This window comes from Pezoporus flaviventris, unplaced genomic scaffold, assembly GCF_033815535.1.
Source record: "Pezoporus flaviventris isolate CSIRO_AGI_PZ_B2104156 unplaced genomic scaffold, CSIRO_AGI_Pfla_v1 ptg000073l, whole genome shotgun sequence".
NCBI classification, from domain to species: Eukaryota; Metazoa; Chordata; class Aves; order Psittaciformes; family Psittacidae; genus Pezoporus; species Pezoporus flaviventris.
Window position 1 is genome coordinate 1,670,162 of NW_026892621.1, and position 24,575 is coordinate 1,694,736.

The 24,575-nt window shown below is 52.1% G+C and overlaps 2 protein-coding genes and 1 long non-coding RNA gene across 9 annotated transcripts in view; all 3 read right to left on the minus strand.

Annotated features, from left to right (window-relative positions):
• Window positions 1-4,208: 4,208 nt before the first annotated feature.
• Window positions 4,209-7,644, minus strand: FEZF2 (FEZ family zinc finger 2). Its single transcript, XM_061472874.1, has 5 exons — window positions 7,333-7,644; window positions 6,146-6,984; window positions 5,893-6,027; window positions 5,647-5,779; window positions 4,209-5,218 (listed from the first exon to the last, which is right to left on the minus strand). Exons 2-5 carry the CDS (start codon window positions 6,926-6,928, stop codon window positions 4,962-4,964), a joined length of 1,308 nt encoding a protein of 435 aa, XP_061328858.1. The 5' UTR covers window positions 6,929-6,984; window positions 7,333-7,644; the 3' UTR covers window positions 4,209-4,961.
• A 181-nt stretch (window positions 7,645-7,825) lies between these two features.
• On the minus strand, window positions 7,826-8,844 carry LOC133279312 (uncharacterized). The gene is made up of 2 exons (XR_009746838.1): window positions 8,366-8,844; window positions 7,826-7,956 (listed from the first exon to the last, which is right to left on the minus strand). It is a non-coding gene; the product is annotated as an uncharacterized LOC133279312 (long non-coding RNA).
• An 8,987-nt stretch (window positions 8,845-17,831) lies between these two features.
• Window positions 17,832-24,575, minus strand: part of CADPS (calcium dependent secretion activator) — a 211,788-nt gene continuing 205,044 nt past the window's right edge. For all 7 annotated transcript variants that reach the window (XM_061472882.1, XM_061472881.1, XM_061472883.1 and 4 more), the window contains 2 exons: window positions 20,900-21,004; window positions 17,832-19,188 (listed from right to left, as the gene is read on the minus strand). In XM_061472882.1, the coding sequence (XP_061328866.1) occupies window positions 19,009-19,188; window positions 20,900-21,004 (285 nt within the window). In that variant the 3' untranslated portion in view covers window positions 17,832-19,008. The remainder of the gene's footprint in view (window positions 19,189-20,899; window positions 21,005-24,575) is intronic.

A 24,575-nucleotide genomic window follows, 5' to 3' on the forward strand; every position in this document is an offset into this window, starting at 1 on the left:
GCTCCCTACCAGCTCGCTTTTAAAGTTACTCATCAGTTGCTGCGTTTGCAGAGGACTGCGAAGATGCAAATGCTTGTAGGAAAAGTCACGTTTTGGTGGTGTTTCTGGGTTACAAACCCAGAACTCTGGGAGCAGCCCCTTCCCCTGCGCTCCACATCCAGCAATTCGTTGTCCCCGATGAGGACAACGAGGCGTTGCCCTAACTAAACACGCTCTTCCCGGGGTCACTTCAAAGCAGGCTTTTTCCGACTTTAAGAGTACTGGTGCCTTGAAACACCCACGCCAGAGAGCTGTTTGTGCTCCCGATGTCCCAGGGCTGAGTGCATCCTCTAAGAAGGAAAAGTAACCCGCCCCAACACAGGGAGCACAGGCGTCCACATGCACCTCGTTTAAATGTTTTTAATTGAGGGCACGTGTTGCCCGTGATTCAATCAATCAAGCAGTTGCAAGAGAGAAATAGGAATAACGTGTGCTTGTGGCATCAGCTCAGGCAGGGTTAGTGGTATGAGTAGGCTAGGAGTAGTGTTAAACGGTCGGTTAGGTTTCCTGGAGAGTCATGGAGGACGGTAGAAGCAAGCTGGTAAAGAGTTTTTTCTTCTCTTTAAGTGTCTTTACTGAGAACTTTAGTTGTGACTGGGTCACCCTAGAGAGTTTCAGAGCTGGTGGCTGGGAGAAGGTAGGGTGGTAGTGAAAGGAGGTTAGGAAAACGAATGGTTTGGGGTGAAGCTCGTTGCGGTGTAAGATCTGCTCGCCGGAGCACTCGGGAGAGTGTGGGGTGAGCATGGGTCACCAAGCAGCTCCATCGTTACAGCCCCTCGCAGCGCACCCCCGGGGTAGCAGCCGCTCGCCCCCTCTGCCTGCACTGCCCCCAGGTGTCCCTCGGTGTCCCGCCCGGGATCGGAGCCGGCTGTCGGCGCGGCCCCGATTCTCTGGGCTATCCGAGGTCCACACCCGCAAGGGTGGCGAGGGGCGTTAGGGAACAGACTGGGGAAGGACCGCAGGGGCTGACCGGCGAGAAGGGCGAGAGCTCGAAGGACTCAACCTCGAGAGGTGGCCGGGAAGCGGAGCCCCTCCGTGGGACGACCCTCGTGGGTGACATGAGGAATGGGCCGGCACCCTCGAGGCCCGGTGGCTCGCTCAAAGATAATGCAAATACTCGCGTAAAACGGCTTAAAGCGGCAGAAGGACGAGTCCTGCGGGCACCTGTGCGTCCGCGGGAACCCTGCGGGTTGGGAAAGGCATGTGTCAATTTAGCTGTCGTGTTGACTTAAGCGAAAGTGCTAAGCCATTCCTAAACCTAAGTCAATACAGACTTAAGCCAAAATTGTTATTAACGAGCCCTAATCTGATTTAAGAGCCTGCGAGCGAGCCGTGTCCACACGAGGGGAGAGGAGGCGCGTTGCCTTGCGGTGCCCGGTCCCTGGGGAGGGTCGGGCAAATGCACCCCCGAGTGGAAGGCGGATTCGGGGCGGCGCGGCCTCCCGGGGAGAGCCAGGCCGCTGTTGGTGCCGCCTGGTGATGTACCTCTGCGGGACAACCTCCCAAAGCTGTTCCCAGCGCGGCGGGCGTGGGGTCCCCTTACCGGGGGGCGGTGTGGGGTGAAGCTAAGCCCCCTCCCAGCCCTGACCGGGGGTGGTGCCGGGTCCCGCAGCCCCCGTCTCCGAGAGGGTCATACCGGTAGATTATGGTTTTTTTCCCCATCCCAGTGGGGCAGTTGAGCCCTCCACTCCACCCCCCAGTGGGGGCCTTTCTTTTCTTCCCCACCAGCTTTGAGCAGCCCTGTTTCAGATTGGCCTTTTTATGTTTGATATAAAGAATAGTTGTTGGCCAATTCCATCTTTTCATCGCTGCTCTCCAGGCCCGGGTCCAAGCGGCTTGTCAGATGCTCATTAACTCCCCCTTTGGCTCTTTCCAGTGTGTCTCCTAAGCTCATTGTGCCAAGAACTAGCGCTTCTTTCTCTTTACACGGCTCCCTTTCTCTGCTCCATCAGGGAGACAAATTACTTTCCAAAAGGGATCGCCAGGGATGGTTTAATGAGAATTTCTCTAGGGCTGGCCGTGGAAATCAATGTAGTTAACATTCGGTGCACTTAATTGGACTTTTCTCTTCTGCCTCCTTCAAAAAAACTCTGAAGCTATCCTGTTAATCTCTCATTTGTAATCAATTGTGTTGACTAAACAAAAGTCTAGGTCGTCCTTTCTTCCTGTCCCAGACAATCCTTTGTTGCCTCTAAATGCCTCATTCTTGAGTGCTCCTGGTCTTGTAGATGGGTCCGATTTTTGACAGTTCATTATTGCGCTTTTGTCCATTTAATCTCCCTTGCTGTGTTTTGCATGTGCATGCCTTAATGAGCTCCGTTGGCAATTAACATGTTTCTAGCAGCAAACTGGTTGCTCAGACGTTTGGAGAGCGGAGTGCAGGGAAAAGGGCAACGCAGCTGCCTCCAGGTTGTTCGCTTCCCCATCCCCGGCGGGGCGCACCTGGCTGCTGCCCGGTCCCAGGGACACACCGGACCGGGCCGAGCCGAGCTAGGCGGGGGGGTAGCCCGACGGTGCTGGCTCGTCGCTCTGTACGCGGAGGCACCTCTAACCCCCACTCCCCCCCCGAGGCATCGGCCCTGCTCAATCTGTTGTGTGCCTGGCTGCGGTGCCGAGAGAGGGGTTTCTGTGCGGGTTTTTGTGTTATTATTGAGGCTTGCTGGCAAGAGTGCCGAAGTGTGAGCAGTCGTGGACAGCAGAAACATCTTGTGAGGGAGAAGATAATTGGAGGCTCTGGCGTGTGTGTGTCTGACAGAACCGCCCCTCCCCCGCGATCTGCGGCTTGTGTGTGCCGGGATCCGGGTGAGATCCCGGGGAAGGAGGGGGTGAGGGGGCCGGTGGCGATCGCTTCCCGGTGCGCCCGATGCCGAGGGACACCGGAGCGACACGTTCGCGGGACGGGCTGCGCTGCCCACCGCCGCCGGGGTGACCCACCGGGCCGGCGCGGCACCCGGGGTGCCCTGAGGATGCCCGCAGCCGTGACGGGGATGCCGCTCCCCCTCTCGCAGAGGGCTCTGTAAACAACACCGCTTTTTATGAAGATACGAAAAGAACGCGATTCCCTTCCCGGGAGCAGGTTTCGCGCTGCTCCCGCCTGTCAGGAGCTCTGGGGAAGCAGCCTGCGAGCTGTCTGGGGGGACCCGCTTTGGGACCCCGCCTGGCAGCACAGCCCTACCCTCTTCCAGTGCCGCTTTCCCCGGCCCTGGCAGCGGGACCGGCTCCGCGGCTGCTCCCGAGCTGCGCACAACCCGCCGCTCGCCGCCTCCGGGACCCTGTCCTGCCGTGTGTCCCCCCGCACAGTGTCCATTCAGAGGAGACGGGTCCCTTCCCGATGCCTCTGGGCCGGGGGCTCTCCCGCCCCGTTGTTGGGGAGAGCCGGGCTCGGCTGGCGATTCGCAGCCGCGATCTGCCGGTGAGGGGCTGAGATACAGCCTCTTCACTGCTTGGGGACGGTTCCCTCCCCCCACCCCCCGAGGCTTCCCAGAGCAGAGACTTACAGCGACGGGGTTCAATTTTTTCTTATTTCTTTTTTTTTTTTTTTAATATAACCTGAAACTCTCCCCAAATCTTTTACAAATTCCACCACGATCTTTCCCCTCTGCCAGGACCACGGGCATCCTTTCCCGCTCCTCACCCGGCGCAAACCGTCCAAACGCTACTTCTGGTACTTCAAAATGCAAACCCCGAGCATCTCTGAACTGGCTCCGCTCCGTCCAGCGGGAGCAGGGGACCCGGCATCCCCCCAGGCCCGGCCCGCTCATCGGGGAGAGCGGAGCATCGCAGCCGATTAATGAATCCCGAAAGCCGGAGCGAGGGGTCGCCTCGCGAGCTGTGCTTGTCCTTGCCTCCCACCGTTTAGCTACTCAATTAAGCGGAGAAAGGTGAACTCCCCGTTACACCGTCCCCAGGCATTTTGGTGCCTCGCTTGTTCCCCTCTTCATTGGCAAGCCCGGCCCGAGCACACGCACACGCACGGCCGGCTCCAGCTCCTTACTCCTCTAGAATAATATTGTTCCTAACGACGTGGCCGGAATAGACACTCGCATATTAAAAGTGAGGGAGGGGTGGAGATGAGAAAGGAATATTTAGTGTTATCCAAGTGCTTGATTATCCATATTCTGATCAAAAAGAGTTTCTGAGGCCTGCTGGGAGTGATTAGATTAATGTAATGCGGTTTGAAGGGTCTGTGTTTTCTCTCTTAATTTGGGTCATTACTCGGAAAGCAAGCGTGAGATCATTTTATCTGCATGCAGGGGAAGAGAGTCATTCAGCAGCGGATTTAACACGCCGTAATGAACCGACCCCGGGAAGCGGCGCTGGGAAACTCCGAACCACCCTTCGCGCAGGCTGCCGGGGGTCCCGCAGCGGCGCTGCCCCGTTCCCGGGGGGCGGCAGCACCAGGAAGCCGCCCGCTGCCCTCCCGCCCTCGTTCGGTTTCCTCCACAGCGCTCGGTGGGCCCCGAGGCGGCAGGGCTTGGCTCTCCCCGCCGTCGTCCTGGCGCCCGGAGCTCCCGCAAGCCGCGTATAGCCGGCGGACAGCGCCGTTGAGCCCGGTCCCCAGCTCGGACCGGGGCCGAGGTGGGAAATGAGACACCTGCGAAGGGTCGGTTTATTGTCCCATGATAGATAGATATAGATATATATATATTCCTCACTTATTCGAGCGTACATTTAAAATGGAGATTTACAGACACGGATAAAGAGCGCTGTCCTGGCGGGGGGCGGCCAGCCCGGCCCCTCCTGGCCCGCTCCAGCGGCGCAACGCGCCGTTAAATAAGATTCCTCTTATATACAACTGCGGCTCGGGATCGCTTGCTACCGGCGGCTGAGCTCGCTGGGGGAAAGAAGAGAAGCAAAGGCTGGTTTGGATAAATAGTGGTGGCCTGGTGGAGCAGGTCCGAGTGGGGCGGCGTGCGGGGCCCTTAGCTCTGCCCGCTGCGCCCAGAGTCCCGCGGCGGAGGAGCGCTGGAGACGCTGTCGTGCAACTTTCGGACGTGCTTTTTTAAATCAAAGTTTCTGCAAAATCCTTTCCCGCAAGTGACGCACGTAAAGGGCTTCTTGTCATTGTGGGTGTGCATGTGGAAAGTCAAGTTATAGATCTGGTGGAAGGCTTTGTTGCAAATGGTGCACTTGTACTGCTTCTCCCCGCTGTGGGTCAGCTTGTGGTTCTTGTAGTTGCCTGCGAGAAAGGAAGGTGGAAAAGGGGGTTACCGAAGGTGCCCAGGCCGCTCGGTGCACAGGTAAAGCCGGGCAGGACGGGGTGGGGGGCATTAGGAAGTGTCTCCCCCCGCCCGCCTTGTCAAACTTGGTCCCTGTCAGCGCGGAGCAGCGTGCAACTGGCACGGCACAAATGAGAGACAGGGTCAGCCCAGTGACCCACGGCAAACGGAGGGGCTCTGGATTAGGACCAAGGCCCCCGGCACCTCTCATTTAAAAAGCATTTAGGGAGAACTATCAGCGGGGCCCAGCGATGCGGCCCCGCTTAGAGGGGAAGTAATTGGGAGCGGCGGCTGCTCCGGCCGAGCCGGGCAGGGCTCGCCGCGTCTAATTTCCGCTAACGGGGGGCGAGGGCCCCGTCCCATCCCAGCTCAGCTCAGCTCAGCTCACCTTTCTGGTGGAAGCCCTTGCCGCAGAACTCGCAGACGAAAGGCTTATAGCCGGCGTGGATGCGGATGTGGGTGTTGAGCGTGGAGCTCCTGTTGAACGCCTTCCCACACTGGTTGCATTTGTGGGGTTTCTCCTGCAACCGGGTGGAGGGGGGGGGGGGGGGGGGGAAGGAAAGCGAGAGGCCGGTCAGGGGGGGCTGCGGGGGGCGGGGGCCAGCCTCTTCCCCCCGCCTAGCCCCCCACCTACCTGGGTGTGGATGATTTTGTGCCGGCACAGGGTGCTGGCCTGGCGGAAGCCCTTCCCGCAGACCTTGCACACGAACGGCCTGGCCCCCGTGTGCACCGGCATGTGGCGGGTGAGGTTGTAGTGCGCGTTGAATACCTGCGGGGAAGCGCCGGGAAAACGGGGTCAGGCCCGGCCCGGCCCGGCCCGGCCGCTCCTGGGGTGTGTGTGTGTGTGTGTGTGTGTGTCCCCTCCCCGTTGCCGGCGCCCCCCTTACCTTGCCGCAGACCTCGCAGGTAAAGTTTTTGGGCTTTCCCTCCGCCGCGCCGCCGCCGCCCCCCAGCTTGGCGTGGCCCTTGGGGGGGCCGCCGCGCTCCGCCGCCGCCGCATCCTTCATCACCTGGTCGAGGTGTCCCGGCAGCCGCTCCTTATGGGCGAAGGGCGGCGGTGGTGGCAGCTTCTCGGCCGCCAGCCCCGCTAGCTTGGCGTTTTCCAGCAGGAAAAGCTTCTGGTGGGCCGAGAGGCCCCCCGGCGGCGGGGCCCCCAGCAGGCCGGCGGGGAAGAGCTGTCCGTGCAGGATGTCGGCCGGGTGGTACGCGGCGTCCAGGTAATTGAAGTAGTAAAGGGAGCGGGGGGCTGCCGGCACGGCCCCCGCTTGATGGATGACCTGCGGCTTGATGAGCCGGCCGCTGGGCTGGCCCAGGGCGAGTTCTGCCTTGCAGCACACGCCGCAGTTGGCTTTGCAGAGCCCCGCGCCGCCCCGCAAGCTGCTCTTCCACAGCTCCGAGTAGCTGAGAGTCTTGGAGGGCACCTCGTAGCCCAGCGGCGGGATGGGGATCACGCAGGGCAGGGGTGAGCACAGGCTCAGCGGCTTCTTGACCGGCTCCGACTCCGGCCCTCCGTGCCGCTGCTCGAAGGCTGGCTTGGGTTCCGACGTCTTGGCCATGATCCGCTCGATGGAGAAGGCCAGGGTCTTGGAGGGGTTAGCGGCGGCGGCCCTGCCGTCGTGCCGGGGGCAGGAGGAAGGCATGACCGTCTCCAGCGACCCCGGGCTCGCCATGTCGCTCCGCCGTGCGGGAACTTGGTGTGAGCAGCGAGTGGCTCCCGCTCTCGGCTCTGCATTCCAGAAAAGCCAGGGAGACAAATCAATTTAATAAGCACCTTATTCTCCCCCCCCCCCCCCCCCCCCCCGGCACCCCCTCCCTATTTACATTCAAATGAACATATCCAAGAACAATGGCACGTAGGGTACCAGATTACTGCTCATTAAGCGGAACACGCTAAAGTAACATGCAAGCTAGACCTTGTTAGTATTTAAAAGAAAAAAAAAAACAAGAAAGAAAAAGAAAAGTCTCCCCCAGCCCAATGCCACCCAGCCCAGCCCCACCAATGGCCGCGGTGCAGGGGATGCGGGGGGCAGGGAGCACGGTGAGGGGCGGCGGGGTTCGGCTTGGGACCACTTACCTTTGCCCAGCGCCGGCGAGCCTCATCCAAGCAGCGCAGTGTGGCCACCGTCACATTTTGATAGCAAACATCTTCCTGAGCGTCAGATCACGGTCTCGTACATTTAAAGCTGACATCACATGAAGTCACTTGGAGCAGAATGACATGGGGATGCCACCACGGATCTTCCCCGAGCCGAGGCGCCGGGCTGGAGCGCGGTGGGCTGGGGCAGAGAGAGGAAGAGGAGCTCCCCCCCCCTCTTTCTCTCCACGCACAATTTCCTTCCAGTTTAAGACGCACAAATCGCTCGTGTGCGAGCTGCGTTTTTTCCTCTCTCTCTCCCTTCTTAAAAAGCAACTTGCAAAGCAGAGGAATCGTTTTGCATGTGGCAAATTAGAAGGCAAGTGCGATTCACAAGTTGGGTGGAAAAGAGTGCTCCAGTTCTTGCTGGGGTTAGAAGAGCCACTCCGAGTGAGCGTGAGGATTTTTTTTTTTTTCCTTCTTCTTCTTTCTCTTTCTCTTTTTTTTTTTTTTTCTTTAAGAAGGGGGAGAATGAATTTTTTTTCCCTTCCTAAAGCAACTACCACGCAACCATGCTCGAGTTATTTTGGCAACCCATCTGCAATCAGCTCCGTTGCAACCGAGCTGGAAGATAATTAATAAATTGTCACTTATCTGCGAGCCTCCCCAGCATGTATAAATTAATAGCCAACCCATTAATTAGGACAGTGTATTAATGTTAATTAAACTAAGTTTAATTCCACCCCTCTCAGGGTAGCTGGTGATTAGCCTTAAATAAACGCGGAGGGAGTCGAGTCCGGGGCTGGGTTTTCGCTGCTTTTTAAAAAATAAATTAATAAATAAATGAAAAATATTTAAAAATAAATTAAAACACGGCCCCGTGCGCTGCAAACGGGAGGTTTGCAAACTGTCACCCCGAAAGGTGCCCGCTTCCCTGGGGGGGGGTGGCAGCAGAGCAGCTCCCCCTTATAGTCCTGGTCGTGCCCCCCCCCCCCATCCTCCCTCTTCCCCAAAATAGGAGACGCTACATTACAGCGCCTGGATGCTGGGGGTCCTTCCCTTCCTCTCTCTAATTAAAACGACTTGATGCGGGAGGGGAGGATTTGCAGAACCCTCAGATGCGAGGACGCGGGCAATTGAGAAAGCCCCGTGTCCACCTGGTTTGGGGGGCCCGGCCGCGGCGGCAGCACCCCCCTTGGCCCCCATTAGCCTCCCGTCCCTCGCCGGGGCTATTCAGCCGGACCAATTTCCCCCCAGCGATTCAGGGCGCTCAGTTCTCTTTCACTTGTAGCCACTATAGCGCTGCGTGGAACCTGGTTTTGTGTGTTTCTAAAATAAAGGGGAGGATTAGCCGGGGGAGGGGGCGGGGGAGCGAAGGGTTTAGATTGAGCCTGGCCAGAGGTAAAGCAAAGCAATGAAAAGGCCCCTATATCCATCTATATTTATTATCACTTTTCCCACCTCCCTCGCACGCCGAAGAAAGTTTGGAGCAATTCGGGGGTTCTGACAAGCCTCCCCTCGCCTCCCCGCCGGGGCAGCTCGCCGGCGGCTGTTTGCAGACAGGGTTTTTCACCTGCGAACCACAGCACGCTCCAGAGACAAACTTTGTAAGCGGCCGCAGCAGCCCCCGGCTGGCGGAGGGGAGCGCCCTGCCCCGGGGGCTCCTCGGGAACGTGAGGGGGGACACCCCGCCTCGCGAATAGGGCTCTTCCCATCTGGAGCATCAGGAGTTGTTGTCCCCCAGCCCTGCTCGCTGCTGTCCTCCCGGTCTCCTCCGATGGGTCCCGCGTTTTAAGGGGGGAGAAGGTGAGATGGAAGCGCGGAGAGCAGCGTGCACCGGCACAAACTGGTGCTTGGACTGCGGGAGAGCCCTGGGGAGCCGAGCAGAGCCTCTGCCCGGCAGCGGGCAGGGGGCAGGCAGCGGCTGCGCTCCGCTTGCTCCCGGGGCTCGCCGGCTTTAGCAAAGTATTTAATTAGCCTCCACAAACTTCTTTTCCTCGCCTGCAGATTATACTGAGTGGAGGGTTGGGAACTATTTTACACCTTGCCACTCACATGTTAATTAATCTCTATCTAACCCTAATTGCAGTTTATTCAAGCACCGCTCAAACAGCTCACCCACACAATAAACACTGGGGCTGCTTTTATCCATATTACTCCCCGCTCACACGTTGAGTAATTAACTCCAGTACCAACTAATAGTGCAAACAAATATTTTCTGTAAACGAGATGATTTCGGGCAGGATAAAAGAGGGCTGCGGAGCCGGGGCCGGGACCTCGCTGCCAGCTTCCCCTTGCCGGGCTGTTCTCCGGGCCGGGTCTCTCCCTCTTTCCCTTCCCCGGCCGAAGGCACGGCAGCCGCCGGCTCCCCGCTCCGCATCGAGCAGGTCTGCGGGTCCCGCAGGCCTCGGGGCTCCCGGGGGGTGAGGAGCGGCGAGGACCCCGTGTAGCAGCCCCGGGGCCGCGGCCCGAAAAGGTCCCCGTGGAGGGTGAGGAGCGGGGGTACCGCACTCCCTGTGCATCAGCTCTTGGGGATCCCAGCTCAAACCCGCGCATCGGAGCTCAGTATTTTAATTGAAACTGCAGGTTTAGGCGCAGCTGGAGGCTGTCTCTATCAATTCCACTGCTGCTCTTCCGGCAAGCCTATTACAAATGACTGACTTTGGGACAGCTGCCCCAGCCCCGCCGTGCCTAAGCCCCGCTCTGTGCCCTAAACCCGGCTTTGGGGGGCAGGAGCGGCCGCACGTCGGGCGGGCTGCGGGGTCCCATCCCAGCGCCGCTCTCTGCCTCTTCCTGTGGGGTTTTAATCCTTCACCCGGGGTTTGGCGGGGGGAAATGGTTTGCGGATTTTCTCCCTGGAAGGCGCTCGCCGCGAAGCCTCTCACAACGCAAACGCGATCGTTCCCCAGGTTATTTTTGCGCCGCTGACATCCCCGGTAAACGGCTGCAGTGCCCGCCTGGCCCCGCGAAACAGCCCAGGTGCATCCCAGGGCTCGCTGGGCGCCCGGTCCCGTTAGCTGCGGCCACGCTGCCCCGGCCCCAAACGCTCCTCGGCCGCTGACATCGAAAACCAGTGGGGCTTTCCCTTTCGCCCCCCGACAACCAAACCCGCCCCATGAGGGGCTCCCCGGGACCGCGTTCCGCCTGGGCCCCGTCCCGGCGGGGGGCGCAGGGGCCCACAGGCCCGGCAGCGCTCCCGCCCGTCCGGCCGCCCCGCCGGGGCAGTCGGCGCTGAGCATTTATGGTCCACTGGAAGATAACTTAGGATACTCCTGGTTATTTAACTTGGCAGCTGCTTAAACTCCACAGTGGAAGCTGCCGAAAGTTATTAGCATTATGCTTCGATCTCTCTGAAATGGTGGCTTTGATTTCTAGGCTGCTTTGCTTTTTGTATGTGATTTTAAAGTACTTTTATTATTATTTATTTTCAATAGCAGGAGGTGATGGACGACCGGGTGAGCCACCAGTCCAGGCAATTAGGATGGGGCTGCCTTTCTGAGCCTGGGGAGCAGCTGCTGATGTGGCTTTGTAGCTGGTGTGAGGTGTGGCGGAGGGGCCAATGGAGGAGAGCTGGACCGCAGTGATGGCCAGGCTCGGGCTCCACCGTGCTGAGTTTGGGTCTGCCTCAATGCAGGTCAGCAATTAGTGGCCCTAAAGGGCAACCGAGGAATGGCCCCAAGGTGTTTGGGTGGAGTTCAGTTTGCAGTGGTCAGAGGCACTTTATGGACAAATCGGTGAGCAACGAATGGGGAAATTGGGATAGCAGTTTGGTGCTGGGATGAAGAGGGGTTTGTTACCCGTTTGACTGCTTCCAGTTACCCCTTTGAAACCATAGTGTTGTATAATGGGAGCAGTACCGACACCTCAGCCAACACGGGCAGGGCCCTTAGGGTCGGTGAGGTGGCCCTCCTCTGCTGCTGTGTCACCCACTGGAGACAACCATGACTGTATGGGACATGGTGAAGCCACCTTGGCATTGGGTCCCTCCAGGCTGTTGTTTTCAGCCCTTTCACTGAGTTACACACGCATTATAGCATCTATGCAAGCAGGTAGTCCTAATTTATATTATCTGGTGTATGAAGCGCTACCGAGGAGCTAGGGTTTGCAACACTGCTTGAGTCCCACAGCAAATGTGGTCAGTGGGATTTTGGAAGCACCCTGGCCTAGGGTCCTTGCATGTCTGTGCTGACTTTGAAGGGCTAACGCTGCCGGTTTTAACCTGATTTGAAGAGCAGGTTTCTGACCTGCTCCTAAAGCTTTTTGAAACCCGGCCCCACTGCAGAGCAAGCGGCAGGGCACCGTGGCAGGAGCTGCACAGAGTGCCTCGATGGCAATCAAACTGGCTTATGTAATTCTAAAAATGGCAACTCCTTACTTGCCACATCGCTTTCTGTTCTATGCGGAGAGTCCTGCAGAGCTGCCAAACAGAAGCAATTGAATGAACTCTTTTCCCGGCTCATTCCTCCTTCCGCAGCTCGGAGAAAGTGAGCCAGAGCCTATTCTAGTTTGCCTGTCAACAGGAATGGTAACTAACGGCTCGATCCCAGCCAGGCTTTATGCCCCAAAAACACTGCCTGCCTGTGAGGAGTGGAGAGAGAGACATCATGGGTGAAGTCTAGCTCCTGGTGCGAGACTGGTCTGGCCCAGGAGGCATCAAGGAGTTGGCAGAGTCCACATCATGCCCAAAGGCAAGCGGGAGATTGTCGAAGGGGTGAGCTGCTGTTCTCCATCCTTCTTGTGGGAAATAGTCCTTCTTTGCGTTGCAGGGATGGAGCGATGGTGCGTTTAATTTCTGAATGCTGCAACTGAAAGATGTCCCTTCCTAATGTTTGGAAGTGTGGTACTTTTTTGTTTTGAAAGAGTGGGAGCTTTTACATTTTTCTGGGTTTTTTTTTGTTTTTTTTTCCCCTTATTTTCTATTTAGGAGAAAAGGTGGGAGGAAGTAGAGAAGGAGAATATAATGGGGGGATGGCCTTCTTCTCACTTTCCTACTGAAAACGTTTCAGAAAAAGGAGCAAAAAGCAGTGAGAATGAGTAGAAGCCCACTTGAGTTTTGTGTTCCTATTCCTTCCCTTTTTTTTTTTTTTTTGCCTCAAAGAAGGATGGCCAAAAAAAAAAAGTGGGACAAACTCCACGTGTTTTGAATTATGCTCCCTTTAATGAGATAGAAAACCATCACATTTTCAAAATAACTTACTTTTTCAATGGAAAAATACCTCAAATAAAGTAAGAGTCCTTCCAAAGCCAATCTTTCCACTGTCTCTTTTCAACTCACTTCCCACTCTGCATTGACCAGTCTTTCTGCCTGTGCCACATTTTGCCTTGTTTGAGATCTGTATTTGCCTGTGTTTGATCTCTTGTCGCAGATGTCCCCATGCGCTGCAGAGCAGGACTCCACGGGCTGCAAGGTCCCGAGGTGACAGTGACAGCAGCACATTGCCTCCTTCCCCCGGAGCACGTGGTGCCAGGTGGGCTGCAGCATCCCTGTCCCTGGTGGTGGTGGCTAAGTTGAAGAGAACCTGGCAGGACTCCCAGATTGACTGGTGAACCTGCTGCTGTGCCACTTGGGCACAAGAAAAGTGCTGATTTCACTGCGGAAGACATGAGGTAGAAGAACCACTAAAAATCCCTCCCGACAATCAGAGCCCAAACTAAAAATCCAGACCTTGTTATTGCCAGAAAAAACTTGAACGCACAACCCAAGTATTCCCTGAATGTTCAAGAACACCCACAAATTCTGTAAAAATAGCTGATAATTTATTTATTTGATTTATTTATGAGCCTGGCTTGTGATTTTGGGGTGGTGGTGCGGCTGCAGTTAGTGGTGCGGATGAAAAACCAATTTAGAGACAATCCCAGGCTTTGAGGAGCAGGGTTTAGGCTCTTCCTCATGGAATACAGAGCACTGCAGGACCACTAAGGTGTCTCAGACCTCTTGGGTGAGGAAGACCCCACTGCAGTAACCATTTATCTCTGGGGATTTAGGCTTTTGGCCTCATAGTCTATGGATGAGGCTGGTGTCCCGTGGCCATGGCCAGTATGTGCTGGGGGGACTGTCTTACCTTTTTCAGCCTGGGTTGATCAAGGGTAGATCTGTTGAGGTGAGTGTTAGCTGCCCTCATCCTTCCCATCCCTATTGGGCTGTGCTACTGTGTGATCCCCCAGAACTGGTGAACCTGATTATGGGACATATTCTTGTCCCTTATGTGAGAATCTAAGGGGTGCTGCCTCTCTCTGATGTCCATCGCAAAACAAAGCATCAATCTTTGCTGCTTTACCTGGCTAGAAAAAAAACCCTTCCCAGTTCCCAGAGTTCACCACCACATTCACTTCAAGCCTTTGAGCTATTTCTCTCTTCCTTTCTCCCTTCCAGTGCGTGCTTCTCCTCTCCAGCTGACAGCCTGGGACAGCCCCCCGAGATCAGCTGCTTGTGGAGCATTCTCTGCTGAAAGCAGTCCTAAACGGTGTGGCCTTTGTTCCCCCCCAGCTGTCGTATCCTCTGGGATCTGCAACAAGTCCTCATTTTACAGACCCCATCTTGACAGTCCCCAATCTGATCTGACCACCTGGTTTGTTTTTGAATTGAGCACTTGAGTCATAACATTTCTGTTTATTTCAACAACTGTATTCCTTGCATAGGAAATGAGCCAAGATGGTCTAAGGCAGGGAGAGTGAAGCATGTCGTGGTTGTAATTGCTTTTGCTCTCCCCATATACAATTTTACAGTATAATCAAAGTCTTATTTTTGTACTGCTGGACTCTGTTATTGACTTAATCTTCTTAAGTGCTCCTATTATTCCAGTGATTTCATCGTTGCATGTTGATTTTAATCTTTTGATCTCCATATTAGCTACTGCCTGCAACTAATTTGTTGCTCAGTGTTTTTCTTTGTTTTGACCTGCGAGGCATTTTCCTCATGGCACACAACTCTGCTGGCAGATTGCATATAATCTCTGCACTTTTTTTCCTCCCATATTTTGCATAGTTACAACAAATGCAGATTTACAACTTGAAATGGAATATGTAGCTTTTAGAAAGGCTAAGGAAAATATCACTTCAGGTTTTTTAGCTCGAAGAGCCTAAATGTGCTTGGATAAAGGAAATGCTGCTAGACACAGCTCACCTTTGAGAGGCGTCACACAGGCTTTTTAGTCCAGCAAGTTCAGAAGGGGGGCAACTGCAGTAATTGTAACTTATATTATATGCAGTTAGGGATCAAAGGGGTTCTGAAAGTGTTGCTAGACCCAAGATGAAGAAGGTTGGGTTTGGTGAGTGGCTGAAAGGACTCCTATCTGGACTCAGCTTGATGCGGCCATGGCTCTGCTGCATCACACCATGGAGCAAGTTTTTGTGCCAACACTGGTGGTGGTGGTATTGTAGAGTTGTGAACTTCAGACTGCAAGAGGTTCAAATATGGCTTCAGCTGTGTTTTGGTTGGCTAATAGATGACTTCTTTTCGCCTTGGTACTTGATAGTTTAACCTGTGCTGATTTATGAGTGCCTTTGTTTGCTTTAGATTTCCCTTTCAAAGCTTAGAGATTTTTTGCCTTAGGTTTGCTGTGAGTCTTTTTAAAAGAACATTGACAAAATCATCCTTGCTTTACTGCATGCCTGTTTATGCTTCTGAACACAAATTGTCTTCTAATATTTTTGACGTTTTGGTCACTAGAGAGGCAGAAAAGCAATTTCTGGATGCCTATGGGCCAGGAGACATGCATTACAGCAGAGGGGAAAGAATCTGTTAGTTGCTGAAATATAAAACAAATTGGATGAACAGCTGCTGACACTTGTCAGTCAAATAGTTGATAGCATTTTCAGTCTCCATGCCACATGCTTTAAGTAAGTCTGTCAAAAAAAGGATATTTTTGCTGGACTTCCCTGTAAATACGAGAGAAGTTTTGGCCTGATCTATCATTTAAAATTTTGCTGGCAGAAGAATGAAGTTTTCCTCTTTCCCCAAAACTGATTGACATAACTGTACTGGCAGATTCTTCATCTAGGTGCAGTTGTACTGGCAGAAAGTCCTTTGACTGTTGGAGCTCGTTCCATCGCAGCGATGGGTTGAAGGAAAGCTAGCAGCAGACCTTTGCGTTCCTCGGCTGGGTTTGCCAGAGAGCTCCCATCCATCAGTGAGCCCCTCTAAGATGCTGCCTGAGATGTACCTTTGCTCTGCAGGGGGCTGTCCAAGGTGTAGCCTGTGGCCAGGAGGACTTTAAACACGGATTGATGTTTTTTAGACAAAATCAAACCAATCGGATTTAACATTTCTGCAGGATTAACCCAAGGTGGAACTTCCAGCTCGAGGTACCACGGTGCAGCACCCGTGTAGAACAGGGTCGGCATGCCAGCACCATGTCTCTTGCAGGGTGGAAGGCAGTGGGAATCAGGGTGCAACGTGCTCCTTTGCTCAGCTGCAGGCTCTGGAGTGTGAGGTTAAATCCTGCTTTGCAGTGTTGCTCATACATGAGGTCTTCTCCTCGCCCACACTAAAGTATTAACTTGAGGCTCATCAGTTTGGGTTCAAACTCCTTAAAAGGAGTAAGCTGGCTAATGCTTCCTTGTTTTCAGTGTGTGGTCAAGCCTGACATGTCCTGAGGGTTGTTATGAAGTCTGTAAAATTGGGGATTGAGGGCATGCGAAAAGCTGTCACAGGCTATAGGGCCATCGCTAATGAGACAGAAACTCAGACGAGGGTGTCCATCACCGCCGTTTCAGGGAGGCACCTATGTGTGTTAGTGAAGCAGAGCCAAGGAACATCTGAAGGCTGCGCCCACACTCTTTCATTCAAAAAACTGAGCAGGGCTCACTATTTTGAAAGGTGGCAGGTGGAAGTGGGCTGTGTTTTTATCCAATAAATATTTCATGTTGGAAAAAAAAAAAGGGAGCCATTTCCAGAGCAGAATCAAGCTGTTTCTCCAGCTTAGCTCTGCCTGGCTGGGAGAAGAGCTACAAATCTGGGTCTCCTGCAGTGCTTTTAGCTACCAGCCTGGTGACCAGCCCAGGTAAGGCTTTCCCAGTACCTGCTTTTGAGCTGTTACCCTTCATATAAATATCTGGGACAGCTGAGGGGGAGGATGAAGAGAGCACGTGTATGTGTCAGTATGTGTATGGGTCTCAAATGGGTCTCAGACACTTAGAAAGAAGGGACCAGGTCACGTCTGCAGTTTGTTTATTGCTTTACGTCTCATGAGACTTGTTTTGTCAAGCAAGTCCTGTGAGGGCATCAGGGAGTGAGTGAAGGCTCCAAACATAATGTTGTTGAGATATAGATGAGTTTTTTATGCATCCCAGTGAAAGACCTGCACAGGCACCTGAGCCGGTTTTGGGAGACACATATATGCAGGGAGTGTCTCATGGCTCTTGGACCCTGGAAGACGGTTTAGTTTAATGGTTCATTATGTCAGGCAGGATGCTTTTCCAGCATTCACCCATGTGGTGAACATTTGTCCTTCTTCCCCATAGGGGCAAAGGGTTCCTGGGCTTGGGGATGAAGGACATCAGCTCGACCTCACCTGGAGCATTGTGTGCAGTTCTGGTGTCCTCAGCATAAAAAGGACATGGAACTGTTGGAACAAGTCCAGAGGAGGCCACGAGGATGATCAGGGGACTGGAGCACCTCCTGTATGAAGACAGGCTGAGAAAGTTGGGGCTGTTCAGCCTGGAGAAGAGAAGGCTGCGTGGAGACCTCACAGCAGCCTTCCAGTATCTGAAGGGGGCCTATAGGGATGCTGGGGAGGGACTCTTCATTAGGGACTGTAGTGATAGGACAAGGGGTAATGGGTTAAAACTTAAACAGGGGAAGTTTAGATTGGATACAAGGAGGAAGTCCTTTACTGTAAGGGTGGTGAGGCACTGGAATAGGTTGCCCAGGGAGGTTGTGAATGCTCCATCCCTGGTGGTGTTCAAGACCAGGTTGGACAAGGCCTTGGGTGATTGATATGATTTAGCGTAGGGTGTCCCTGCCCACGGCAGGGGGTTGGAACTGGATGATCTTAAGGTCCTTTCCAACCCTAACAATTCTATGATTCTGTGATTCTGCTTCTCTCAAATGACTGAAACCCAGGATACAGGAGTCATTTTTTGTTTGAATTGGCTGGAGGGAGGGAGTGACTGCAAAAGGTCTCAGAAAACTCCCGAACTAACATGCTTCCCATCAAAGAAGCTGCTTGGTAATTTCAGCTAGCGGTCTGCTAGGTTGTATGTGCCCTGCTCATTGCTGCTGTGGGCTAAGTTTAACTACAAACAGGCCTTTTGGTGGCAGGTAAGTGGCAGGCAAGGCTGACAACTGTGCTACAATAGGGGCTGAACCAGGGCAAGATCATCCATTAGATGTCCAGAGACAAATCATAGAATATAGAGTGCAGATTATGACGGAAACAACTGCAGAGGTGATAGCAGAAATGCCCTTGTACCTGGGGAATAGACAGTGTGGTCCCACCCTGCCCTTGAGGAGCAAATCAGGAAACCATCTTCTTACATTAAGAAACTAAAAACACCCATGAGAAAAGAAAATGCCTTTATTCTGAGAGGTGGGGGCTCTTACATCTGAGCTTGTAATTGATTTATTTTTTTCTAAGGCAGACATAAAAAGACTCCATAATTTATTCTTAGGACATCTGAATAGTTATTTATTGAGAAGCCACAGTTCTCACACTTTTACAACTGTCGGCTTGTATAAGGCAAAAAAAGCAAGATGAATCACTATTTTACACAGAAAGTAAAAGCTCCGGAGGGACGGATGGACATGCAGTTACTGGTCAAAATGCAATGTACATGACATATATAAAAACCAGTGTGATACAGAGGGATTGTAAATTATGGTTACAATCTACTGAAATAAATAGTCAATATATTATTATAAACACGTTTGTATAGTCTAAGATTGTAATTAAAGTTGTCTTTGTACATCCACAGTTATTGGAGATTTGAAACAAAAACGTAACATTCAGAGGAGCAAATGTCAACATAAAACAACTGCTTTGGACTTGTAATGTGGCATGATATATCCATGATAGTATTAATCTGGTGTGGCAATTAGAATGACTAACCCTTTGGGATGTAGCCTCTATGGAGTTAACTGCATATTGAAGGGAAGAGCCTGGTACATTAACAAGGATGCGGAATGATTCAAATGCTGTCTGGGTTTGTTTGTTTTCTGGTTTGTAAATGAACAGAGAGAACAAAAAAAAAAATCATTTGTAATTGCCTTGTTCTTCTTTTAAAAACAAAGCTGTTTTTTCCTCTTTTTTTTTTTTTTAATTAATTTTAAGCAGTTGGCATCCACAGAAGAGAAACAAAGAAATGAAAGGACTCGAGTCACTCATCTTCACAACAATTTACCATCAATGTATATACAGTACATTAATGAAGCATTGTTTAAACTTTAATTATAACAGGGACACACCTAGCATGTTTTCTATGTAGTTTTTTTTCCATTAACAGTATTAAACAACGGTGCTCCATATTGCTTATGAACATATAGATATGAACTCAGGAAACCGATGAATCAAAGAGAGGTGCTAATCTTATTACCACACAGCTAACATGGCATTTGTATTGGTAAACTTCTCATGGGCATTTAGAGCTGACAGAAAAATTCCTAATGTGGCTGAGTTACAGATGAGGTACATGCACGGATACCAGGCGACCTCCAGCTGGTCCTCTGGGCCAGCATCCCTAGTCGTCCTCTTCATCTTCCTCATCGCTGTCCTTCATGGTGATGCCCTGGAGCCCTCCGCCTTCGCTGACCGATGCTGTGGCCTCCTCTACCGTCAGCCGGTTCCGGATGGTCTCGTAGGTTTTGCTGTTCAAGGTGGAGTCCAGCACGCCTTGCAATCGGAAGTCCCGGTACGTCTTCTACAGCGGGAAGAGGCATAGAGGAAAGAGGAGACAGCTCAGAGGCCAGGGAGAACACCAGCTACCCCGCTTCGCCACAGGGACCAGCCCCTGCCACAGGGTTGGGGCTACTAATGGAAAAGGATGGGATGCCAGGGAAATCCCAGCCCTGGGGGCATTTTGCATTGCCCCAGGTAGTGCAGAGGCTGAGGGGGGCATCTCTGCTGGCTACTGTTTACCGTGGTAAAGGCCCACTGGGCAACAGATTACGGCTTTGCAACTCTGTGAGAGTCAAAGCAGGAATGTACTGGGGTGCTTTCCTGGGGTAGACTGGGGTCTTAAAAGTCACCAACAGATAAGGGCCCTTCTCTAACTGGCTTCCCTTGTTTCTGCATGCTTTCGTCCTGCCTGTAAGGTCAGGCAGCAGAATACTTATTGTCCATAACCACAGACGTGATTACACATTCCTGGAATGTTCCACATTAAACAATCAGTTTTGCAGTATTGGGATTAAATAAACTAATTCCAGGATACTGGAGAAAACTGTTGATGTATAAACATAAGCACACGGCATGTGTTTCTTAAATCTCCCTGTCTTTACCTAAGTCTGCAACTGGAGTTATATTTCCGTGGTTAGCTCTGCTTCCTTTGTTACTACAATTAGTTTCTTTCATTCGAATTTCTCTGTAAGGACTTCTTGACTCTGCGAGATAAAACTCATTTAGTTCTGCTCTGTGCTCTTCATGGAAGCTATTTACTGTTCTGCTATTTCAGAAAGTCCTTGGATTTGTTGTAGCTGCTTCTGAATGTAATATTGGTGTAAATAAAGCACAAGGAAGAAAGCTTTCCTCAGCTAGCGACGAGTAGAAATAATTTGTCTGTGCCTGTTGTTTGCAGTTATGAAAAGCACATTTAATACATTTCAGTTTTAATTTATTCATGCCTTCAATGTGTTCACTGCACACAAGACCATAAACATTATAAAATACTAGACCAAAAAGCATTAGATAGAGCCTAAAATGATCAAAAATATATTTACCCCCTTCTGTGATCTTATTATTTCATGTAAACCACTGTGATTTCACACTGAAATAATTATCATTAGTCCAAGGCACGCACACACACATATACACATACACGTGCACTCAAGGAAAAAAAATGTTACTTTCACAGTATGTTATCTCACCTTTGTGATCTCTTAGAGTTGATTATATACACCCATTGTAAAAGAAACAACTTCACTTAGCTCTGAGAACAATTCTCATTTGCATTCTGACAATAATCACGAGCCAGAGCTGGGCTTAGTAAAACAGCGTTAAAAACTTTGGGCTTGATTTAACCCATTTTAACACTGGAGTTCGTTGGTGTGAGCCACGTTTGCCCACAAAAGGGCTGATTTTGGTACAGGTAGGGTCAAATAGCAATAGTTTCCCTTTTTTTCATGGAAACAGTTTAGTTGTTCTTACTTGCACACCTGTATTTTGCATCTATATGCATTTCAAGTCCCTGTCTATCCTTTGCTACATGCCATACACACAGGTATCTTAAGGTCCTTTCCAACCCTAACTATTATAATGATTCTATGATTCTATCTTAATTTTGAAGCACTTTAGTGAATGGCTTCATTTGTTTGCTGGTGATAGTTTACTAAGAGACCATGCTGCACACATGCAGGCATACACACACACTCCTTCTGACAGCAAGATGTATTAAAACCACTTGTGCTAATTACCTTTACTATCCTAATGAGAGTTTTCAGTTGGTAGATGTGAAGCTGCAGGTCCATGCGGTCTGTCAGCCAGGTGCAGACAACATTCATCGAGCTGGTGTACCATTGCTGCAAGAGAGACAGGACTTCTCCAGCAACCACACTAGGGCTGTGTGCTTGTGCCTGAGCCCAACGTGCCGGCAGCACCCACCTTCTTGTTAATGCACCGCTCACGGGATGGGGCAGACTTAGAGGGGCAGACAGGCACCTGCTTTTACACAGCATTTCCATGCACAAGCTTTTCAGTCTTAATACCAACAAACTTATTGTGAGGGGTAACAGCCACCAGCAACACTGCAAGGCTTTTGCAATCTCATTTTGCCATTGACAGGACTTGCAGGCAATGGTGTTTAATCCATTCCCCTCCCCACTGAGGGCACAGTACTGCTTTTAAGTGTGTCAGACCCACACTCAAGCTACTTACCATCTTGAAATGGAACCACATACGCAGCCACGGTGTGAGCCTGATGGCGAGTGGAGGGGAGGCTGCTGTGGGGCAAGGTGTGAGGATGCTGGTTTAAACCTTCCCATGGAAATGCTTTGGTTTCACCCTCACCGATATGAAGGATGGCAAAGCAGCAAAGAACCGAGCTTGCTTCAAGCTGCTGAACTCACAGAGACCCCTCCAGGGCTTGAAATGCCTGTGAAAGAGGCTTGCAGCTGTATGGCTCAGCCTGCCAGCCCTGCGGTGCAGCATGCCTGCGGTGGGCTGCGGATCAGCGCCCCGCTCACGCAGGGCTGCCATGGCATGTCTGACGCCACGCCGACGAGCAGCGAGACCTCAAGAGGAGGAGAAGCAAGGAGAGGAGCGGGGGGGGGGAGGATAATCACAAAACCTCAGCACAACGGTTGGTGACAAAGTGGTGTGCATACAGAAAAACCCCGCTGCACCCCTGTGTGCACAGGCACACCCTTCTCTTACACACACAGATCAAAACCTGCGCTGCAGAGCAGCTGCAACTAACCTAGAACCAGCTAGAGATACACTATACCCAGAGCGCTGGACCAGTTTATATACATTCTGATGGAGCAGCATCCGGGTGAGTCTGAAATGCAGCTTTTACTCCCAACGAGCCTAAAACCTTGCAGCTGCAATTGATCTAGAGCTAGTTAAAGGTGAAAGAACCACTGGACCAGTAAGACCTGACTGAGTTAGTGTGAAATGCAGCTCTCTCCCAGCTAGCCTAATCCTTACACCGGGCTAACAGACGTATTACTAGCTTCCTCCATTGCACCTTTGAGTGGGGGTCTCTGACACAGAAATATGCCCTCTTCCCTCTAATTTCTGAAGCTGCCAGGGCTGCAGGTGAATGGAGACAACTGAATAGTCTGTAATTGCTGAACTGAGGCCAGAAACTTGTTTCCTTCCACCCTTCAACATGCGAACTGCCTGTGAGCAGTGTGCTGATGGCACTGCAGGACATGTGGCTCCAGTACCCTGAGCTGACACCGATGTCCTGGAGCGACCGAGAGCTTGCACAAGGCTCACCAAAGCACACAGATGAGTTCGTGCTAAACCAGCCCAGCACCAAAACAGTGTGGGCTCAGCACACGTGATTGAACTGTACGGTCAAGCACTCAGGAGTTGCTGCCCTCCATGAGGAGCACACAGCTGAGTTAGTCTCTCTGCACAGGGGAGGGTTTTCCTCTCACTTCAATGAAGATGTTCTTGTACTTCTATTTCTACACCAGGCCTTAATAAAACGGAGGAAATAAAAGGGAAAGACATCAAAGAAATGGCATGTGGTGACCTCTTGGTCAGTGCTTACACCTTGTGCAACTTGTGCACAAGGCCCTCCATTTCTAGGACAGAGACTTGGCACGAGCTAGGAGCTCAAATGAAACTAATTGGGGCAGGCAAGCAGGAGCTTTCTGCACCACAGAAGTCAGGCTCCCATGCTCGGAGCTGTCACCTGAGGTCCTGACATCAAACTGGTGTAGAATTGTGAGGGAAGCACCCTCAGACAGTGACTGCTGCCACTGGGCTCCCCTGAAATTCTGGGAGGCAGTGGGGGGCAAACCAGAGAGAAATCACTGATGTTCATAACGTTAATTTCCCACAGCCAGTTTAAATGAGTCTCGCTCTCAGGTGGCAGTAGCTGTGACCCTGGGCTGCGCTGGCAGACGGATGCCCAGGTCACCAAGCGCCTCTTTCCACCACTGCTTTAACTCAAACTATAGAGGAGCAAGGTGACTGTATGTTGCACACGCACGCCATCTCCCTTCCACTGCTGCCTCTTCCACACAGCAATCTGCTGGGTGTTTCTGTTACCTCTAAGTGAGATGAGGTCCTGCCATTTCATGTTTGCCCCATGCCACACACACCTATGCGGCTGTATGGCTCCAAAACAAGCTGTAACCTCTGCCTGGAGGGTATCAGCAGGGTCACTTTGCTGCTGCGAGACCTTCAGTTGAAGCTAAACAAAACATTTCCCTGTGTTTCTATAGACACTCCAACACACAGAGAGCCGGGGAGACACAAACTCCTCCGAGCTGAATCCCAATCTGAATTACACCCCTCTCCTCTTGAACCCCGGCTGACGAGGGCTCAGCCAGGCACATTGCTCAGCTGCAATGAAAGGAGCTCTCCTCCTCAAAGCCGAGTGACTCCAAAGACTTTCTGCTTTATGAGGGAAAAAGACAAAGTCTAATTCATTGATCTTGATACACAAAACCGTCACGTCACTTCATAGAGCACACACCAACTGCTGAATTTAAGCCCTGCATATTCATAAAAATAAGTTAGCCCATAAATTAAATGTTCCCTTTAGCTACCACTAGTGTTGATGTGCTATAAGACACACAAGCCCTCTGATTCATGACTAACCTACCAAAGAAGATAACATTTGCATATGATTATATTATTAAAAAAACAACAACAAAGCCAAATGCTCCAAAACAGAAACGTGATCATTTCAGACAAAAGAGCGCAGCGTGGTCCTGTCCTGGTGGGACCTCGCTCTATGGGGTGGCTCTGCCATGAGGGCGCAGACCAAGTACCGAACACTGGGGCCTCGCCATGGGGCTGCAACACATTTCAGTCGCATTCTGAATCTCCTCCTTTACAACCTGGTTATAAAGAGCAAGCAGATGCTCCAAAGCCCATGGACCTCAACACCTAAAATGCACTGCTGCACACACACGTTACTGATGCTACCTGGCATACCTATCCATCACTCCAAGGACAATTTACACCCAGTCTGGGGCACAGGGTGAGGAATGGCTGTGGAAGGTGCATTCTGGTGGGTGCCACACACCCACTGGGACATCAGCAGGGAAGGGATCAGGGCTCCCACGGAGGGATGCCACAGCCCCTGCTGTTTGTTACACGGTGTGACCTGGCTAACAGCAGAGGAAACACAGAGGCTCTTTGGGTGTTAGCACAGCACAGTAACAGCAAGTAGATACCATATTTGCACAGCCAGGAATTTAATCCCTTTTTCAGGTTAGTTTTCCTGTTCCCATTCTGCCTTTCACAGTGCCCCTCATTGCTAGGTGCTAGCCTGGGTAGATGAGCTGGGCTGAGGGCTGGCTGGGCTGCTCCTGGACAAGCATCAACAGAGCTGGAGCATGCCAAGGGTGCCCATCCAACACCCCAACGAGCTCGAGCAACAAGCTTCCTTGTTCTCCCCCGCCCTTT